This window comes from Protopterus annectens, chromosome 1.part0 (genome assembly GCF_019279795.1).
Source record: "Protopterus annectens isolate FY-2018-M chromosome 1.part0, PAN1.0, whole genome shotgun sequence".
In the NCBI taxonomy this organism is placed as follows: Eukaryota; Metazoa; Chordata; order Ceratodontiformes; family Protopteridae; genus Protopterus; species Protopterus annectens.
In genome coordinates, this window is record NC_056725.1 from 552447634 (window position 1) to 552470155 (window position 22522).

Consider the following 22522-nt stretch of genomic DNA (forward strand, 5'->3'; position numbering starts at 1 on the left):
CTTCATACCTTTCAGAAAAATGCATGCTGATGCAAAACCTGTTATTCTAACAACTTTCTAAGTTTATAAGAGCAGTACTTAAAATCTGCCCATGATTTTGGGTCTCTGCCTCTGCCAATATTATTTTTGGCTTTATACAGATTTCTTGCACTTAGTGTTTGAGAGGAATGCAAGGTGCATGGCCTGAGAAAACTGGGAAGGGTGCAGTAGTATGCAGGAAACTGATGGGTGCTGCAGCTCTCATTTGAGTTAGGGAATGTAGATGAAAGAAATTGGGGAGCACAGCACAGATAGCTAGAACTCAACCCCGTGTACAAAGATGGAATCATCAGAATTACTCGTCCATAGAAATATGTTTTAAGCTATGTATTATGTTTTTGCAATTCAGTACTGGATAAGAAAGCAAACACTTTGAATTTCAACAATAAATCATTTAATCACAACTTCAGAAGAAAAACACCAGTTTCTGCACTGTCTTGCTGAAAGATGCACCAACATGAAGTCCTTCACAAGCAGTGACATGAAAGAATGGAATTTGTTACCAGTCATTGAATGTAGCAATCAGCAGGTATTTAGATGACAAGTTAAATAAAGTCTGATGAATAACACAGCATAAATGGAACAATCACTGAGGAATGTGGCAGGTAAATGTAGAAAAGTACAATGACTTTGCCATAAAAAACACAGCATTTAAAAATGCATTACAAGCAGAATAACCTTAACCCTCTTGGTCCACAGAACAATACTCCCACATGTTTTCAGTGCAAGAAACTAAAAGGGCAAAGGTTACAAACAGATAATAAGCTAAAAAGTGAAGCTTTGTTTACCAGATGAGATATGTACATACCTTACTTCCTACCAGCATAATACCATGTTCCAAGTGACAGCTAACAGTTACTATCTGAGAAATACTCCCATAAGTACTGCCTACAGAAACACTAACTCAAAAGCAGATATCACCAATACTGCCTTCAAATTAGTGACTGGTGCAGGGTAACTGCTTATGCTGAAGTGTTAACTATCCTCTGCTCTCAACAAGTTTCTTGAAAATGTCTGAACTTAAAAGGAGTTCAGTACTGACACTGGCAGTTTTGTTCTTGCAGCCATATAGAAAGAGATGACCTATGTTGTCTTAGTTTCACAGCTTATTAATGACAACAAGAGATTGGCCCAAAATATCTTCTACACAATATTAAAAAGGCATCTTCTCTTTACAGCCGAGTGACTCCTCCAGGTGTTTCTGGAGTTGCATCCTATTGATGCCTCTAGTCATTAAACATTGCTTGTTCATATTTACATTAATACTTTTAAAACCATGCTATATACAAAGTATTTAAAATCACCTTAAAGCTTACACAATAGCAAGCACAACTGTATTGATATCTGACCTCTGTCTAGTGCAGACATGCCTCCCAACCTCTTATTGCATGAAATATGGACAAAGCTTAAACTAATGGGGTGGGATAGGATCAAAACTAGGCACAATTTTTAAATATTGCTCTTACAGACATAGAAAGCTGACAGAATAACAGGATTTGTGTTAGCATGCCTTTTTCTTAAGGTTACTAAACTGAAACTCAAGTGTATGTCATTACTTAGTGAGTTCAGTCCTCAGTCTTTTGCCAGAAAAGCACAATCTGCATGAGGAACAGGCCAGAAGTGTGAAGCAAAAATCTGGACAGCTGACAGGTATGAGTGCAGGTAAAAAGAAACTAATTGTTGTTCATATACTTATTTATATTGTTATAAATGTCATGGTTTTCTAAATATTTTGGCAACCAAACAGCATAGACAGAATTGCTTGGTCTCATATTAATGCTCTCAGCTGGGTGAACAAAATGCTGCTGACAGTATATGTGTGTAACTTGAGGAGTTGCTGAGATATTGCAGGTTGTTTACAAAATACTGTAAACAATAGTTACTGTTTAGAGTGACTTATAAAATCCAGTTTAAGACCTAAAACCTAAAGAATACTACCACTATAAAACAGTTTGTGCTGAAGAGTTTGCCATTCACACTTCTTTAGTAACCCCTGAGGTTCCAGACATATGAACCTTTGTTTAAAATGTAAGGACATAATTTGTTCCTATAAAAAAGCTTAGGCTCCGCCCATTGGCAGCTACAGTGCAAACTGACAGGGCTCCAGTGGGGGAAATGAGATAAAATATCTACCACATATTTTAAAAAAAACTTATTAAACTTTTTAAAACAAACATGTATAACCCCATATAGAGAGACAGAGATCCATAACAAAATTCAATACAGAAAACTAAACCATTAAAATTTATCACGTAAATCACAGAATTTTAACCAAAGCATATATTGATGAGTAATATTCAATATTTTCATTTTTACAGCTGCCACCTATTCACACACACTAGCTGCATTGTACATATGTTATGACTGTTTGTATTATTTAGCCAGAAAGTGCAGTTTGTTCTTGAACTAGCTACAGAAGGTAAATGGTATATAGTTAAAAGAAAACTACAACAAGGCCAGGTTTTATAGGATCTATAAACTGAATTAAGTTCTGGAAGCAATTGGCACCACATTTCTGGTACGTCCCTTATATTCATTCAGCAGTAGTGCTTTCCAGCCCACATATCACTTCTGCAATGGCAAGTGATCTCCAGAAGATCTGTTTCAGGAAGTATGCCAACACACTAGTTAGACTGCCAAAGATGATGGGAGGAGGCCCATCTGATCATTGTACTTCATTCTCCGCTAAGGAAGTCTTTTCCCTCGGGACCTGGGAACTAATTATATGTTGAGCTATCATGCTATACTATTATCCTGTAACAGTGATCTATTGGATTTATTTGTAAGTATAACAAGGGTGACACCAGCTGTTTTCAATCAAATGCAAATGATATTTGTTATTTTACGTGCTCTACAAACAGCCCAGGTACATGGGTTAAAAGTGTTTGTGTATCAGCCGACTCACCAAGTTAACAAGCAAACAAATATAATAAAATAACCTTCCTCCTCCTCTATCCTATTGTCTGGTCATTGTTGTCATTCTGTCCTGCCTCTCTTCCAGTGAGGCGTACTTCCATTGCTTTCTTTTGCAAATACTGAATTCTTCCCCCTCTTCCCACACATTTAACAATCTTCCTCACATCTTCGCTCAGCCTGGCCTGCCATATCTTGAACCCTTTTGCTGGCTCTCTTTCAGCTATAGCTTTTGTTGTCCTTACCACCATGATCTTTTAGTTAACATACTTTCACACTGTGCCTCCTCCACCTACCCACTCCTTCCACCTCTTGCAGGCTGTCTTTTGCCCTCACTACTAGCCCATCACTATGATGGGTATTTTTATTTTGCTTTTTTGGCCTCTTTCTAACCCTATGGACTATGCCTCTGTGTACGCCAAGACTCATTCTTATAACTTGCTTTCTAACTTGACTTCCTTCTATTTTTCTAATTCACTCTTGACATCATCCCCTGGAAAAGCATCATACACTCCACTAAAATCCTACGCCATTGTCTTGGTCTTTTTGTTCTTGTCCTTTTACCCCCATTCTAATCGCACATGGTGGTATGATCACTGATGACTAACAATTATTTTTTTTAACATTTTTATTAATTCACAGTTGCAACAGTGACATAATCAAATATACATTCACAGAAAAAAACAAAGTTATATTTATCATTCTTTTCATGTAGTATATGTCTTTAGCAATCATGCATGCCAACATTACATAAATTACTCAATTTCTGCCTTCTGTTAAACCTCACTCCTCCTCCTGAAAATTATTCTGCATGTATTGCTCCGATGCAATTCCGTTTACTTCTGTGTAGTTTACTGATTTCCTTTTTCTAATGATCCCACCTCCAGTTCATTTGTCTTCTTTACAACATTCAATACTTCAGTTGCAGATGGTTAAGATTTTGATTTCCATTTTAAAGTGACCATTTTTTGGCAATCAATAACATTAAAGTTTGAAAAGTTTTTACCATGTCTAGGCAATTCAGTTCATCTGTCCCAGTTCAAAATAATAATTTCCTTAGTTACAACCATTTACTCCCCCAACATTTCTGACAAAACACTCTGTAGTGAGTTTGTGATATTGGAAGGAAAGTGACAGGACAGATGTTTTAGTAATTGTTTACTAATACTAGATACTAACAGCAACTATGAGGAAAACTAGGACGGAGAAAAGGAGCCAGCACACTTTGAGAGGTAGTCACCCTGGTGTGATTGATGGAGCAGTATGTGGGTGATAATTTAATATTGGATGGGAGTCAAAGTAGATATTGTCAGCTATCTTAGAGTTTGAGAACAATGCACATGGGAGAGAAGAGAACTGACATATCCAGTCAAAGTGGAGGAATAATTTTAGATGGAGTTTGAATAATCTGGAGTTGGAGATTTCATGAACAGTTAGTGGAAAAGAATTCTAGGGTTTAGACACACATTGTGTGAGTAGAGAGATTTACCATGTTAGTTGTCAACTGAGGTTGCATTACATAAGGTCATTTATAAAGATTTAAGAGCCTGGTTAGAAGGACCAAGATAAGGGAGAGTTGAGAAGAGGGCAAGCATCTGGAGAGTAGAGGATTTTGAGGACTTGTTTCAGTTGAATGGAGCTGATATAGCTATAAAATTCAAGCCATTTAAGTTCCTTAAGATAAATGGTATACTGTTAAAACAGCGCCACAACAAAGCTAGGTTTAATATGAACTATAAGCCGAGTAAGTTCTGGAAGTAATTGCCACATTAGAACCACAATGATGAATTTGAATGGGACAGTTAGTTGCAAATATGGCAATTTTATTTTATGTTTGCTCAAGTTTAGAGATTTGGATATTATGTGTGGTACTTAGTATAGATGCTGCATATTAGAGAAATGGGAACAGAAAGCCTGAATATACGGATTTACAGCTAAAGTTAGTAACGTACCATTTGGTTCTATATTGTATAGCTAGCTTTTGATGAGTTTTGTTGATGACTTTCTGTTTGTAAATATCGACTTTTAATTTATCATCAGTTATAAGTCCTAGTAATGTGATATGGGGGACTACATATATGGTGTTCCATTTGATGAGATGACAAAAGTTGTTTTTGCTACTGGAAAAGGATTTTGGGCTTAAGAGCACTAGTTTTTTTTTTTTCTTGGCAATGACTACAGCATGAGAGCCCGTGAGCCACGTTTTGACCAATGTGAAAGCAGTCTGAGTAAAGTTCTGAGTTCACAGATTGATTTGGCCTTGCAGATGACTGCAGAATCATCTGCATACTGAACAATGGGGGCATTTACAGAATTTAGGGGCAGGTCATTAATGAAGATGTTAAATAATATGGACCAAGGACACAGCCCTGTTGTAATCCCACTGTTATCTGGATGGAGAGAAATATGGCTTCTTTCCATTTGACACTTTGACTCCTGTTATAAAGGTATGATGCATTCTGGAATTATACCTAAACTCACTAAACTAGGTATAAATCCCTACGTCACAAGATGGGTTGCCAACTGGCTCGCTGACAGAACCCACACTGTAAAAGTTGGAGACTCCAAATCTGACCTCAAAGCAGTGACAAGTGGAGTACCACAGGATTCCATCCTGGGACCTCTCCTGTTTGGTATCTACTTCTCTGAAGTACAGGCTAACACAGAAGGCCTCTGGCTAATGAAGTTCGCAGATGACTGCAAACTAGGAGCCATAGTCAAGTCCCCAAATGATGTGGGCATCCTACAGAAGGGCCTCACTGAGACAGATGCCTGGTGTCAGAGCCATGGCCTCAAGCTCAATGCCAAAAAGTGCAAAGTCATCCCCTTTGGTAAAAACTCTGTACCCATGAACTACCACATAGGCAGCAATCTACTTAACACCGAATGCGTGATAAGAGACCTTGGGACCCAGGTGGACAGTAGTATCTCCTTTGATAGTCACAACGCCACAGTAGTCAGGAAGTCCTTCTACATGGCACACCTCATCATAAAAGGGTTCTCATCTAGGAAAAAAGAGGTCATTGTTCCCCTCTACTCATCACTCATTAGACCCATTATAGAGTACAAAGCCCCTTTTGGAATGTACCTCACAAGACATCTGCAGCAGCTGGAAAGGCCACAGAAGTACCTCACAAAGAGGATTACTGGCCTCAAACAAATGCTCTACACTGACCGCCTCAAAAAACTCCAGCTTTACTCCGTAGCATATCGCCTACTCCAAGGTGATCTCTGCCTAACATATAAAGCTATGTCAAACCCAGAGCTGTTGGACATGCTACACCTAAAGAAATCCCAATCCCTCCAAGCTACATGCTCTAGGGACCTAAACCTTGTCACCACAACAAACAGGACACGCTGGAGGGACAGATTCCTGTCCCAGAGACTTCCTATACTCTGGAACAAGCTACCCATCTATGTCAAGCAAAGTTCTTCATTAGCACTCTTCAAGAAAAATCTTGATGAGTGGATGGGAAATAGGAAATACACCCTGGGGATCACTTCTGTGTCTCTGCTGGACAGTGGCACAGGAAAATAACTTTCTTGGGTGGCGTAAGCTATGGAACCTTGCTGGCTAGGCTTACGTAGGCCCTTGGGCTGATAGCCTAGTACCTACCTATGAACCTATAAGAGGTTCCTCTTTTTTGAAGTGAAATGATATAACATTGTTTCCAGGTGGTACGAATATATGACATGTGTATCGATCTGTTAAAGAGAATGGATATTAGGTAAGCTATAGCTTTAGACTCTAGTTTAAGGTGTTTTGTGGGTAAATTATCTGGGTAAGTGTTGCTGGCAAATCCTACCAAGACATGATTGAATTTATGAAGTAGGTATACATTGAATGAAGAAAGGGTTAGAACTGGTGATTCTAAGTAGGATAAGAGGAATACCAAGGATAAGGTTAGACATTATAAGGTAAACAATAGAGTTAATGACATTAGTACTGAAAGCACAGGCTATGCTGTAGTCAGACTCATATGAGTTTGGACATGGATTAGGTAGGACTGCCTGGGATGAGGAGCCAAGATAAATATGAACGGAATGTCTGTGGGGAATTGGAATTAATAATTTGTTGGTGTGTGAAGTATTTTTTTTTCTTATCTTGAATAACATGAGCTTTGGTAATATTTCTGGCCATCTACTTAAGCAAAATTCAATGAAGTCTGCCTGGGGTTTAAAAATACTTACACAGACACTTCCAAGCAACAACCCTAAACTTTCTGGACTTTGTTCAATACTTGGGAGCCACACAGATGTCTTCCCACTGTTCCATTGTAAATTGCCTTTCCAATATCTCTTCCCAAACTTTTCTAAACTCTTATGATTGTTCTTACCGTTATCATGCAATATTTGACACAGTCTACTAATTACCCCTTTTTAACACTGTGGACTGCCACTGCCTTAACCTGGACATCCTTGATACCACCCATAATTGTTAGGATAATGCCAATAAGTCTGTCCTTTCTGCTACAATCCTACATCAGCTCAATGTAACCCTCATGATCTAAAAACTCAATCACTCCCACTTCCTCCATGACCAGGATCTCTGAATCTCCCAGTCTGCTCCTGCAGTTTTGAAGTCCACATGAGCCTTTTCCTCTCATACCACTCCTTTATTCACTTCTCCAATCTTTTGCTTGAACTCCAAAGCAAAGTGCAGTGTGCAATGATGGAGGACTGCGGAACATAAATTGGAACCTGAACTCAACTGCTACACCTGACATTTTTGAATAATATTTTGACTTTTCCTCTTGACTGAGATTCACAGATAGACAATACAGTATAAACATGCATCCATAAATGAAACCAGTTATCTGTGCACCATGGAATGTGCCAGTGGAACTGAGCCATAATTATCAAGGAACGAAAATGCATATGGGTATAACAGCCAAGCATTCTAAACCCTCACTATGAGCTAACAGTACTGTTCCTGTGGTCAAACCTAACAAAATAAACTTTTATACTGACCAAACAGGACATGTACAAGCCTGTTCTAAGGGAACTTAATTCAGCTGATAAGAATGTAAGAAATTGTCTTCCCAGTGTAAGAAAAATGGTTTCCGTTATTGATGATAACCAATGGCTTTGACAAATCAAACTAGATCCAGAAAGCTCCAAATAATTGGGTTTCAACACCCCACTGTGAAGATTTAGACTCCTCCAGATGTATGTTAGATTTTATCTGCTACAGATATTTTCCAGTGGGGCAATAGTCTAGATATATTTTAGATTTCATCTGCTACAGAAGGTTTTCAGTGGGGCAATGGTCCAAACTACTACAGGATTAGAGGGTGTTGTAAACATTACTGATGACATTCTGTTATGAAAAGAAAGGACAGATCGGCATTACATACTTCTAAAACACTACAACTTAATCTCTCACTTAAGAAGGACAAATGCCAGCTTTATGTCACGAGTACAAAAGTACATAGCACATGTACTGACAAGCTACATTATTAACCAGATCCTGAGAAAGTAAGGACAGTGGCTCAGCTGGAGGGACCCCATTACAAGCATTCATTATTCTGATTTTTAAGTATGGTGCAACAGAAGTACAACTTCATACCATGCTTATCTGTGGTGATGATGCCTGTAACTCATTGCTCGCTACAACAATATAGTTGTCAGGGAAGCTGAGTTAATGTGCATTCTGTGAGAATATACTAATTTTTGTAGACTTTCCTATATTCTTGAAACAAGTATATTTGTCAGTGATTTTAAAGTCTAAATTTTAATGTCTTGGTACATACAAATGTATATCTAAATCTAAGGCAGCAAGGTGGCACTTACAAGCTGATATGATTTCCTAACCATGCATAGTGAATTGGTCAGCATAAGATATATAGAATAGAAGTTAAGGACTGTTTGCAAAAAAAGTTATGAAAAATATAACCTATTTTCATGCTTATATTGCAAAAAAGGCAGTGAAACTGTTACGTTGGGAGTACTGTATGCAAGCTGTGGGTGCAAGTAAAAAATATTAAAACTTTATGAGCAATGCAAAAACATTCTGAGATATAAATGCTTTTTTGGGGGTAAAAAAGTTAGTCTATTAGCTCTGTTTTCAAAAATGCATTAATTGCATAAAAGATGTGTGACCTATAGGTGAAAAGATTGTACCATCTTATAGAATGAGCACACAGTATTGCTGTGATACCTGCCACCTACCATGCATGGTTTGAAGATTAATATTGGTTTGAAATATTATAGCAATAACCCACGCCTGGGTGTGGGTAATGCGGGATTTACCCACGGTTGGCGTGGTTTGGTCCCGAGGGCGAAGCCCTCGGGACCAAACAAAGACAACCGTGGGTAAATCCCGCATTACCCACACCCAGAAGTGGGTTATTGCTATTATACTATGACATTATTTAAGAAAAGAAATAATTACTTTTCTTAAATAATGGCATTGTATAATGCCTCTTTGCTGCCCTACCGCAGCTGTCTGGTATCCGCGGCAGTTCTGATGTACTGCATGCCTCGCAGTACATCAGAGCTGCGCCAAAAGCGGAGAAAGCAAGATCTCCGTTGCTTTTACTGTTCGCTATGTTAAATGGGTTTAACATAGCGAGACAGCTTTAAAATAAGCAACGGAGATGTCCGTTGCTTATTTTAAAGCTGTCTCGCTATGTTAAACCCATTTAACCTAGCAAAACAGTAAAAAGCAAAGGAGATCTTGCTTTCTCCATTGCTTTTTTTTTTTAAACCTGTCTCGCTATGTTAAATGGGATTAACATTGCGAGACAGCTTTAAAATAAGCAACGGAGATCTCCGTTGCTTTTTTTAAACCTGTGTCGCTATGTTAAACTCTTTTAACATAGCGAGACAGTGTTTTAAAAGAGACTTATACTAATTTAAAAAGTCCGGGCGACCGGACCTTTTTCCATTAGTATAAGTTGATTTACAACGTGCACGCTGGCCAATCAGCGTGCACGTTTTGGAATATTAATGGGGGGTCATGGTATAATGTAAAATATTATATGCACAATTTGCATAGATTATGCACTATCAAAAAAGAACAGTGTTGTCATGTCCACCATGCACATCCCTGCTAAATCTATCAAACAGGGAACAATCCCCCACTAATAGCTTGGCTCCGTCTTTACCACTTAAGCTCTAAGCCTTTGTTTGATTACATCACCAGTAATTTCTAGCAAATAACATACTATTTTTATTTCCTATATCTGCAGTATAAAAGCAGCATCTGCAGACAGACCTGTGATACTAACAGCAGTGTGTAGCCTATTGTCTACAGAACAGCTTTCATATTTTGCATTTTTTTTGTTGCTCACATCATTTATCACATATCGCAAACATTAGAAAGTGATTTTCTTTAGAGGATTTTGAATAAAAACTCTCACAAATCAAGTGGTTTCCTGTCTTAGAAAACCTCTGAGGCAAGAGCATACAGAAGTAGAGCAATGGCAGATGCATACACTGACAGAGTGTTACTAGTTACTATATGTGGCAGCAAACAATTCTATAAATATATCTATGGCAGAAAAGTCACTGTGGGATCAAACCACAGACCAGTGGGAAGCATTTGTTTTGCAAACCACTACATAAGTCTCCTTTATGGCTTTAGAGGATGCTACTTTCACTGTAGCAGTTTGACTTAACTATTGGATACAAACCAAGCAAGGAGGTACATTAGTTGATGCATTAGCCAAAGCATATTTCAAAGGCCATAACGAAAATTTTCAGAACCAAACTCTTGAAGTTAAGGCAATAGTTCTTATTTGCAAATTTCAGATGAAAAAATTCACAACTTGATCCAACAAACCAAATATGACTTAGAGCTACAGTTGCTTAAAAATATGGTACTGACAGGATGGACAAATGACATAAGAAAAAGTTATATTACCGTTTCAAGTCTATCACACTTAACGTGGTGAAATTAATGAGTGACAGGGACTGACATTCAAATGCAACAAAAGTGACTGCGCCAAACTAGTTATGTCACCAAACGCTGAGCAAAATTATCAAAGCACACACCGGAATAAATAAGTATAAAGAAAATGTATGCAACATATTGTTGTAGACTAGGATATATTTTCAAATGGAACATGTGGTGAAAAATCTGCAATAGGCATCAAGGGAACAACCTAAAAGATACTCATGAAATTCTAGTTAGACAATGGAGTAAAGTTTCTTTTCTAATTTATTTAACTTCATACAGAGTCAGTGTATCAGCTCTTCTGATTATTAATCTAAGTACCATTTGGGCATAAAACTAAGATACTGCAATATACCTCTTCAAAATCTGTCACCACTTTCATGACATCCATTTTTTCACATCATGTTATCCCTGGCACACTCACCTCTTATAGGGGTCCACAGTTTGAATGCCAAGACTTTTGTGCATCTTCACAACAGAAGGAATTTAGGCACATTACCTCTTCGTCAAGGTGAATCCACGGTGGTGGAGCAGTAGCGTTGTTGCCTCACAGCAAGAGGTTCTCCCGTTCGATTCTCAGCTGGAGTGCGGGGAGTGCCTTCTGTGTGGAGTCTGCATGTCCTCCCCACGGTTGGATGGGCATTCGAAAGACATGCGTAAATGGGTGTGCCTTTGTTGAAGGTTGGACATCGAGCTGGCACCTCGGCATTCGTGAAAATCTACTGCCAATCATTAGTGGACCGATGTTCCGCTGTGGCGACCCCTAACCGGGAAAAGCCAAAAGACAAACAACAACAACCTCTTCGTCAAGGTGTTTTCTCTAAATTAACAGTCAGAGAGAGAGTCTCCAAACGTTTTAAAATATCAAGAAAAATCTGTTGCTATCTGTAAACAAGACCAGTATCTTGCTACTCTCAAACCCAGAAACACTCTAGTTCAACCCATGGGACTTCAACTTCACAACCTTTGAACATGAGGAAAATGAATACAAAAAGTTGCTGGCAGCTTCGGTTCTACTTCAGCCAGAGAAAATGCCAAACGTACAATCTGCATGGTACAAAGCAAAACAAAAGAGAAGTGCTACCATGACAACTAACTTATTACCAATATAGAGACCTGCAAATAATTAGAATGCATAACCCAGCTGACAAACATGTGGAACAAGAAGAAGCTGGTTTAGTTAGTCATGCAATTAAGCTTCCATTAGGCTATAACACATATAGAATATCACATAATGTTGTCTTTCTTAGGCAGTTGCTGCCATGTCAATAAAATGAATGGCTGCTAACTTAGCATCTCTTGGACGTTTATAAATCTTTTCATGCTTGTTGGTACAAAAGATCAGAACCTGATTTCATCCTTGAATATATTTCTATTTGAATTTACAACATACAAACAAACAAACAAAAAAGTCATCTGCTTTACTCTATACTCGGATCTGCTACATCTTCTGTACGCCTTAGCAACTCAATAGCTGTATGCCTGGGGACACAGCCATTGCATTGCAGCATGTTAAACTTAAGAGTAGAAAGGTTGTGGCACTGCTGGAATACAATGGCTGTGTCTCCAGGCATACAGCTATCAAGTTGCTAAGGAATACAGAAGATGTGGTAGATCCGAGTATAGAGTAAAGCAGATTTGTAAGCACAGTTTTCCTCTAATGACTTTTTTGTTTGTTATGAAAAAAACTTACAGCACAGGTAAAAATTTTACATATTAAAAATTTAACTCTTTGTTTATGACTGAACAGTTAGAAAGCCTTACCTCTCGCAGTTCTAGTCTCTGAGCCACGGCTTCCAGACACTCTTGCCCAGTGCTCTCCACAGAAAGTGTGCACTCAATTACACTATTATCCAAAAGGCGGATTCTGGTCACAAAGCAGTTTTTGCTTAAAACATTATACCGCCTAGTGCGTCTCAGTTTTATTCTGAAAGGCATTATGGACTGGGTCTAAAAGTGTCACCGTTGAAAGTTCCACACTGTGTACAATCTAGGTCGTCCTGAGGGCTGATTTGTTGGCTGCTGCGCACTTTCGACTATAAAAATGGATGTCCATGCCCAATGCAACTTTTTCATATGTCCAGATCTAAGAAAAAGAGAAACAATCAGTTGTATGCACACAAATATAAAAACAACTAAATGCATGCCCATGTACTATACTGTACTGTGATTATGATATATCTATATGGCATATTTGTTAGGATTTGCACACTTTTAAGTGTCCGTTTCTTCAAACTGCTTCATATTTTTCAGGATCAAAAAAGTCAAATGACACAAGAATCCATTTCCCCTCATGCTCACTACATGGGTTTTACTTTATGTCATAAATTACCATTCCTCTAGCTAGGCTACTGGAATCAGAAATATGTCACATGCATTCAGAGCCAGATAGCCTCTTCAGGATGGGTGTGGAGCTGTGGACAGACAGCCTCTCAGGATGGGTGTGGAGCTGTGGACAGATACCCTCTTCAGGATGGGTTGGGAGCTGCAGACAGATATCTTCTTCAGGATGGGTGGGGAGCTGCAGGCAAGTCCTCAGGTTGTGATCCCCAGTGTCCCCTCAACTGGCTTTCCTCCATCCTTTGGGCACTACCGACTTACAGCGATGACATGCCACCATGCACGGAGTCTCCTATGACGCTAGATGTTTAATACTTGCAACAAGTAGCTTGCATAGACTGGTACCCCCTCCCTATTGCTCTCTATTCAACAAAGAAAGTGGTAAGTAACTTCACACACTATTTGCCTCCCACCCACCACCTATTACCGTCAGAGACCACCTTAGAATACTGGATCCCAGTCATCCCAGCCAGGTGTCTCACAGCCATGATAGCAATCAGTTCTGGCCATCAGTGACAGAAAGAGCATGACAGATGCTACTACATGTCCTGCTCAGTACCAGGAGGCTCACCTTTGTTGGCAGTTTATACATTTCATAAGGCAATTCTTTTTGTTTTTTAAATCAGTGGGTTTTAATACTAAAGCACCTCCTTGGCGCTCTTCAAAGGAACCTTGACGATTGGATGAGAGATAGGAAATTCACCCTAGGGATCACATCAGTAGCTCTGCTAGACAGGGGTCCAGGGAAGTAAATACTGTGGGAAGAAATATCCAGGGAATTGTTATGGCTAGGCTTGTATAGGCCCTAGGGCCGACAGCCTAGTACCAACCAATGAAATACAAATAAATGGATCATGTTAACACTTCTAACATGACATGTTTGTGAGGGAAGTGCAATTCAAGTTATTTAATGCATACTACGTATGGGGTGATACAGCAGTCAACCAACTGTGAAATGAAAGTATCACGCCATACAACTGCAGTATGCTTCAGTGCATGAACTTCACAAAGTTAGTCCTTCCTGTCAATGTCAACACCACAACATTCAAAAGAAATTAAAACAGCTGCAAGTTCAAAGTACAAAAGTATCTGCTAAAAGCAATGCCCCATAAGCCACGTTTGAATGTTTCCAACCAATAAGTATGTTCCTTCTTCTGTACTTGCACTACCAGAAAAAGCATTTGGAAGATGGGCAGCAGACATCCCTTTGAAATAACACTGAGGATAAACCCACTGGCCTGCAATTATATAGACAGATAAATTACCAAACAAATAAATATGCTGTGTGTGCGTGTGTGTGTGTGTGTGTGTGTGTGTGTGTGTGTGTGTGTGTGTGTGTGTGTGTGTGTGTGTGTGTGTGCTGGCACTCTACAAGATTTAGTTCACATGCACTTCCCAGTGACAGGATGACTGGTGGCATAAACACTGGCTCTAGGTGAGGGTCACTGTTGATGCTGACACCCTCATCCCATGTATAAAATTGTAAAAGGGAGCTGATGCCAGTGCCAATACTGACGAATCAATGCTGTACCTGGAAAGCTGAAATAATCACAGTATAGTTATAGTCTGCCTTAGTACATGTTACAGGCTACTGTAACATTATTTTAGAAATAAATTTCTTACCTGTTTTGAAGCAATGACATTTTATAATACGGAGTCCTTTTTCTTTTCATCTCTCTGCACTGATGTCAGTCAATGGAATGGAATTCACTTATACTATACACCTGTATGGGTCTACTTCAGTTAGTTGAACTCACTAATCGTCGAGCACCTCTTTGTCAAACACTATTTGTCGAAGTCTTCATCTGTCAAATGATCATTTCAGCGAACTTTCTCCAGCGGTAAGTAACCAGTGGACCATTATCAGGAGCTTGCCCTATTCCCCACTGTAGTGTGATCTCGGAGTTGGCATATTTATTTAAGGGAGTGGGAGTGTGGGGGATGTAGTCCCCCACCAGGGTGGGTTTTAAAAATGCTGTTTTTGTTGCGGTCAGTAGGTTGGTCAACTTTTTACTTACCGTGGGAAACAGTTTTAGTGAAAGAATTGTTCGATGGATGAAGTTTCAACAAATAGGGTTGGACAAAGAGGCATTCAACATTTAGAGCATTCGACAATGTAATACAGACCCACACCTGTATACCTCGGACATGGTAGCTCACTAACAGTACTATAAGCAACTGCTTAAACAACTGCAGTTGTGCCACTATTAGTGTAGCAACTGCAAAATTTTGTATTTTAGGGAGCAGAATGGTGAAGTAAGATGAAAAACAGGTCTTTGTCATTATTTCTGAAGTCTTATTTGCATAGATGCTATTTATTACTCTCTACATTAATTTCCCTACTTGGCAGCAGTAAAACATGGTTGGCATTTTAGTTTTGTTTTTAGTAGCCATAGAGGTCTGTGAACATGTCTTGCAATTGCTACCAAGCTCTTGCACGTGGGGATTTGCTATAGCATACCTCCTGACTAGAGTACAGTACTCTTCAGTGGGAGGTAAAACTCTTCCATTGTATATATGAACATTGTTATTTATTGCTTTATGTAACCATGCAGCATAGGCTAGTAATATTGCTAACAGTAACCTAATTGACTATACTAATGCAACCGAAATGTATGAACACATTTGTGATTTAATGCACCTTTTAGTCATTTAAGCAGAATACAATCATCTGCTTGCAGCTCATCTTTTTAATTCATAATGTTAACTATTCATAGACTGCCATCATGCCAGTTGGCTTTACAGCCCACCGTGTTTAAGTATGTTAAGATTTTTATCTTTATTTACTCCTACATGACATCCCTGCAAGCCCTTTTTCTTCGAGACTTGGCAAGATTTCTATCCTGTATCTATAAATACTTTCATCTGTCTTACAGTTCAGGAGAACTGAAATATGCAAGCAGATGCCAACACTTGATTTTTTTTTTAATTTAGATCAAATATGTGTTTTTTTGTCTAATGTTCATGTACATACCCCAGAGCAGAGACTGAAATAGGTTGAGTGGGATCAATGCTCTACCCCAGTTAACAAATTAAAAATAAATAAAATTTGATACAACAGCTAAGGCTGTAACAGGTAGGCATACAGTTGGCAATGCCTGCTATCTGAACTGAAAGCTCTGCTTAAACTTGGAGAGAATGAGTGGTCTTCATGGAGTCAAAGCCCCTCACCAAAATATCATATTGCCTCTACCTCTCTACATAACCTAGCCATGCAAGCCATACACAGGCACAAAACCAACTATTTCAAAAACAACTTGCTCTGCTTGACAAACCCAAACATTTCTGTCAGGAAGTATATCTCATTGGTCGAATATCCACAGATCTCACCTGCTCCCCTATCACCACCCACACATCTAAAACCCAGCACTCAACCTCTGATTTTCTCAAGGAATTTAACCGCACTCCTAGCACTGGAACCTGTACCTCTTCCCCACAACTCACCCAGCCTCCTCCTTTTATCCCCTCTTCTATTTTTAAGAAAATTACTCACAAAGACCTTGACCTCCTACTAACTTGGATGCACCCCCCTGATGCAGATGGCCTGCTCTCTTGGTTTATATTGCTCTAAAAAGACTTCCTTATATTACCTCTTCTCCGCAGATATACATGTATGGCTATATATATATATATATATATATATATATATATATATATATATTTACATATCCTCTGCTTTACTCAAAACACAATGCCAGACATATGGAAAATGTTCTTGTCTAACTACATCACAAACAGCCTCAGCCAGAAAATGCCTCCCACTTCTGCCCAATCTCCATGCTCCGCACACTTCAGAAAACACTTGAAACTAATCTATAAACTGCTCACTCATATCCAATAGCAACACCTCCCAATATCAAACAGCATGGATTCTGGTCTGGCCGGAACACAATCACATGCAGATGCAATATGGACAAAGGAAACCTTTGAGTAAGTCTCTTCATAGACCATACCAAAGATTTTGATTTTAATGACCACTTCCTGCTCCTTCACTTGCTCTATGAAATTGGGTTAGCCCCAACACTATCACCTGGTTCCAACACTGCTTAACAAATATGTATTTCAGAGTCACACTAGGCTCATCCCTATCACCTCCAACACCCTTATCAGAGGAGCACCTCAGGAATCCATACTTGCCCCATTGTTGTTTTCAGTCTTTATTGACAAACTACCCCCTGATCTCCCTAGCCTTCCTATTACTCTTTATGCAGATTATATGGTTATTATTTGATCCAGTAGCTCGCATTCAGCTATTCAACCCTAGCTTCACTCTGACTTTCACTCCCTTAATTCTTGGCTAAACACCTATAAGCTACTCCTCCAAAACAAAAACTATAATATTTGGAACCTCACAAAAGCTGAAAAACCTCCTAAAAATCTCAACATCACAGTTCTCAATGATTCCCCAATAGAAACAACCAAATTATTTAAATACTTAGCCTTATGGCTAGACTAGTCACTTAATTTCCAAAGCCACATTGACAAGACAAAGAAAAAGATCAGTTCTCTTTTATTCTGTTCCTGGAAATATCTCTCTTTCCTTCCAGAACAGCTACAGGTGCAATAGGCAAAGGAGTCCTCCTTTCTCAAAGTGAATACATGCTTCCCATCATAGCCACAGGGAATTAAAAAAAAAAACAACAACTCATCCACTCTATAGTCCACTGGGAAAAAAAATCTGCCAATTCATCTCTAATGCTCTCAGAAGCACCACTGCATCACCTTCTCCAAAGCCAAATGGCTATCAGTCTCCTACAAAGTTGAGCTACTCCTGGGGTCAAGTCTTTTTAAACTACTTAAACCAGGTGCCTTTCCACCTCTTGTAGACAAACTCCATAATAAAACTACCCCTTACAACTTCCGCAGCCTCTCACAATTAACTCCTTCATGCCAGGCACTCTAAACCAAACCTGCACTGATCATTCCTTCTCCATTCTGGCACCTGAACTCTGGCCAGTCCTCTATCCTCACCTAAAAGAATTCTTTTCTCTCCCCACTTTAGAGCACAACTCAAAAGATACTTCTATCAAAACTTTGATTGCAGTTTTTTTCCACAGGATGCATCACCTAACTCCCTCCTCACCTGAATAATTTCTACTTTGACCCTCTGTCCTCACCTGCTGCTTCCCTCACATATTTACTTCTAAAATTAATTCACATTTTTAACTCGGGTAATAATATTCACATATTGTTACAACTGTCTATGAGATTTTCTACCTTCTGTGATGACAACACATTTGTGAATTTGTTCCGTTTTATTTTTTTGTGAATTTCTTCATCCAGGCTGTGCCTGCAAATGGTCTTTTCTGGTGAGTGTACTACCCCGGTGAACAAGCTAAATAAACAAATACCTTTACACTGCAATGTGATATGTGAAGATGCCTGAACGATAGGAAATATAAAGTCAGCACAGGGGGAAAGGGGATGAGTTCTCAAATTTTGGCCAGATGTGGACTTCGCCTGAGCAGAGATTGCTGCAGTTCTGACTGCAGCAGTAACTTGCACGAAGAGCACTGGAAGAAAAATAAATTCTTGGGTCGTCATTCTTCTCCTCCTCCTCCTCTGTGCCCACCCAGGCTATTTCATAAAGATTATCTTTATCAGCCTCTGCCTCCTAAATGGGCAGGTGAGAAGGAGCTACTTCTTAAAAAAACAAAAACTTGTCTAACCTCTACTGTTATATGGTAAGTTACTTATACAAACACATTATGTTCTTTGCATAGATTACCATTGCATCCTTAGAATAAATATCCAACTTATAAAGTTTGAAAAATTTATGGATAGAGGACCAAACTGCTGCTTTGTAAATGCTTTGAACAGAGACAGTCATAAAGAATGCTGCTAGCATGCAGACTGTTCTTGATGATTGCACTTTAACTTGTCCATTGCAGGTCCTGGCATGTTTTTCATAAAAGTACAGGGCACAGTCTCCTAGCCATTTATGTATATTTTTTAATGTTATCAGACTTCCTTGTTTCCCTGGGAAGAAAGTGAAAAAATAGCCGGTCTGTCTGCTAGTCTTGTGTCTTATCCAGGTAGCATCTCCACTGCCTGTGGATGTCCAGCAAATGCAAATCCTTTCTAACTTAATTTGAGTCCTGGGGAGGAAGATAAGGGATTGTATAGTCTAGTTCAGAGAAAATGCTGTGACTACATTTGGAACAAAGGACTGCTTCATTTCTTAAGCTAACCCTGTATTAATGGAACAGTGTGACAGGTTGCTCACATATCAGTGCCCGCTGTTTGGAAATTTTTCAAGCTAATGAGATGGCCACCAGAAGGGCTGCTTTCTATGACAAAAAATCCCATGGTACAGAAACTGTTGTCTCTAAGTGATTCCAGGTAAAATTTTCCAAAACATAGTTAAGGTCCTATGAAGGAGGAATGGCCCTCTTAGATCCATGGGAGATAAATAACTTGTCTTAGAAATTGCTTTACTAACAGGTGATTAGTCAAGGGTGGATGCACTGTGAGACAAACCAAAACAGTCACTGCAAATTCTAGACCCTGCTGCAAACAGGTCTAAAAATATGAAAGTATCAAGGTAATACTGCTGGGGAGGGTCCTGGTCCTTTTTGTACCTGGTGGAGAACCTTCTCTATTTTGCTAGGTAAGACTGCATTTTGTGAGATTTTCTGGCTGCCACAATTTTGAACCTGTTCCCAAAGAACAGTTGCCTGATAGGAATGAGCATCAGATCATCAAAACAATCAGTCTGAGATCCTACCTGTTCAGGTGTACCAGACAGCCAGACTTTAGTACTGAGCACGTGTTTGCCAAAAGGCAGGCAGCATGGCAGTACCCTTTCCAGCTCTACCATCATGGACAACTACTACTGTCTTTGCCGAGAGGGTTGTACCAGTATCATCTAGGATCCCCTACTCCACTTTCTGCAACACCGTTGGTATGACAGGTATCAGAGATATGCACCAAAAAACGTGATCCTTGGAAAACAGAGGGCATCCACTGCTAACACATAGATGAACAGATGTCTAGTACTGGGGAAGCTGGTGGCTTTCTGGGAATGTAAATAAATATGTCATGTAGGTGATTTTTTTTCGGCTTCTAAATGCTGAATCATTTAGGTGTTACGCACGGCTGTCTGTAAAGGTTTTCATCAAGTTGCCTGTAGTCCTCTGGGATATCACTAACTCAGAGGGTCATGCCAGCTTAAGCCATATCACTGTGGTATTTTCCATGGTCAGTAGAAGCATCCCAGGTATCCATAGGGGTTGAAGGGCTTTTAGGGCTAGGATGACTGCTAAAAGCTCCATGAGAATGAAACAGTGATTTTTTTTCAGTCTGGGTCCATCTGCTTTGGCCCTTGAGGATGAATGAACAGGCCCCCAAGCCATGTCTGAGGCACTGATAGTGAGGGTCTGCTTGTTGTTGGGTGGACCACCACTGTCTCCACCTATGAGGCACATTAGGTAAACTGCTGAATACACAAGAGGACCCCAATTCTCTTGTCTAGTGGGTAAGAGTGTTGATACCATTGGGTTATTGGGTACCACTATATCTCCCCACGTATGGAGTCTTGACAGGGGTACCATAGTGAAGATGGAGGCCATGAAGCCCAGTGCTCTTCAGGAATTTCCTAGCTGCCATACAGGATCTCTGGGATTGTTTTTGAAAGTCATCTTCCAGGAGCACTTTCTTCTGTGGGTTTAAGTGCACCTTGCAGTCCACCATGTCTTTGGTGGCCCCTAAGAAAAGTTTGGTTGTACGGGGCATCAGATTGGATTTGATGATAATGAATGAAAACTTCACATACTGAAGGTAGTCTCACCAGCACTCTCACTTCCATCTGAACTTGAAGTAGGCAGTCATTCACATAAAGGTATATGTGGACTCCATGGATTCCCAGATATGGCAGTACAGGTGCTAGAAATTTTGCAAAAACCCTGGGAGCAGTAGAGCCCACATGGCAAGAAGATAAATAGGAAATGGTAGTCTCCTATCCTGAATCTGGGAAATTTCCAGTGGTAACTGAATAATGGAACCTGGAACTAGTTGTTTTTAAGGTCTAGGTGATCTGAGCACAGAGAGGAGAGGAGAAAAGGGAAGAGGACATAAGGGTCAGCATTCTTTTTGATCAACGTTTAGCTCCACTTTTCCACTAGCTTTTCCTCCCAGCCACATTTCTTTCACATTTAATTCCCCTGGCAAGAGCCCTACAGCTCATTTGTTCTATGGGGAAAAGAGACAAGTAGATTAAGTAGATTGTTTGCTGCGCTGTCACCTATAAGAAGAATTTTTTTTTTAATTTTAAACCCTATTTCCTCTGCACGTGCACAGCAACCTGTCCAGGGATGGGTAAGCAATGGATCCCCTCACATCTGCAAGTGGTGTAACCTCTCAAGACTGAGCTTCCCTTCTTGAAGCCAGAAGTTCTGCATTGTTTCTGGTCTCAACTGAGAACTTGCTTAGGACTGTGTGTCCAGGGCATGTGCCCCACACCGTCCCCCAAACACAGGTCAGCCAGCTAAACCATGTCACTCTTCTCATCTCTGTGTCACCTCCAAAAAAGCACTTGAGCTGATGATAAAACTTAGGTTACCAGAGTTGTAGTCAGGGTTTTATCCCACAATGCCACTGCAGCTGGCCACTACTAGTGTCAACATTTAGAATGTGGGCAGTTTTAGGAAGAGGTTCAGCTTGGAAAGATCCATGATAGGTCTCCAAGGTCCATCTATTTTGGGTACAACCTGTATGCCATGTCCACACTTAACTCAACGCATTTACAGTGAATCAATATCAACCACAATCACATAAATGCTTTAATAAAGGGCAAGCACCCCTCAGAACCCCTGCAACTATAAATTTACTATGCAGGTGAGCTGACTTGCGCAAAAGCAGATTTTAGTTGGTGCTGCTTCACTGTAAATTTGCTGAGTATGGCCATGACATACAGATTGTCTACATACTAGGAAGCAATCACCCATGTGGAATACCTCTGCTTTAGTGCACAGTGCCATTCACAGCCCTGACAACAGTAGAACCACATTGTCCTGTAGTATGAAATGACTGCTGCTCCAGAGTCATAAGTAATGACACACAAACATTCACAAATCATCTTTAGTTATGACTGCAGACTAGCAGCAGGACTCCTAAGCAACTGATATTGCATGGTATATAAATGTGCATACAATGTTATAATAAGACACTATATGTGTAACAAGATATACTGGAAAGGTTAGGTGTGTATCTGACAAGTAGTATCACTGCATCAACTGCCAATTATACTTTGTCAGTGGAATCACCTACTGTACTTCAGCTATAATACTTGTGCACATACACCCAGCACATCTGCTCTTAAAAAGTAACTGC

General features: G+C 39.7%; 1 protein-coding gene across 1 annotated transcript in view; it reads right to left on the bottom strand.

Annotated features, from left to right (window-relative positions):
* PTPN14 (protein tyrosine phosphatase non-receptor type 14) overlaps positions 1-22522 on the bottom strand; it is a 1716286-nt gene that overhangs the window by 955459 nt on the left and 738305 nt on the right. The window contains exon 4 of the mRNA XM_044061300.1: positions 12617-12938. Coding sequence (XP_043917235.1) covers positions 12617-12790 — 174 coding nt within the window. The 5' untranslated portion in view covers positions 12791-12938. The remainder of the gene's footprint in view (positions 1-12616; positions 12939-22522) is intronic.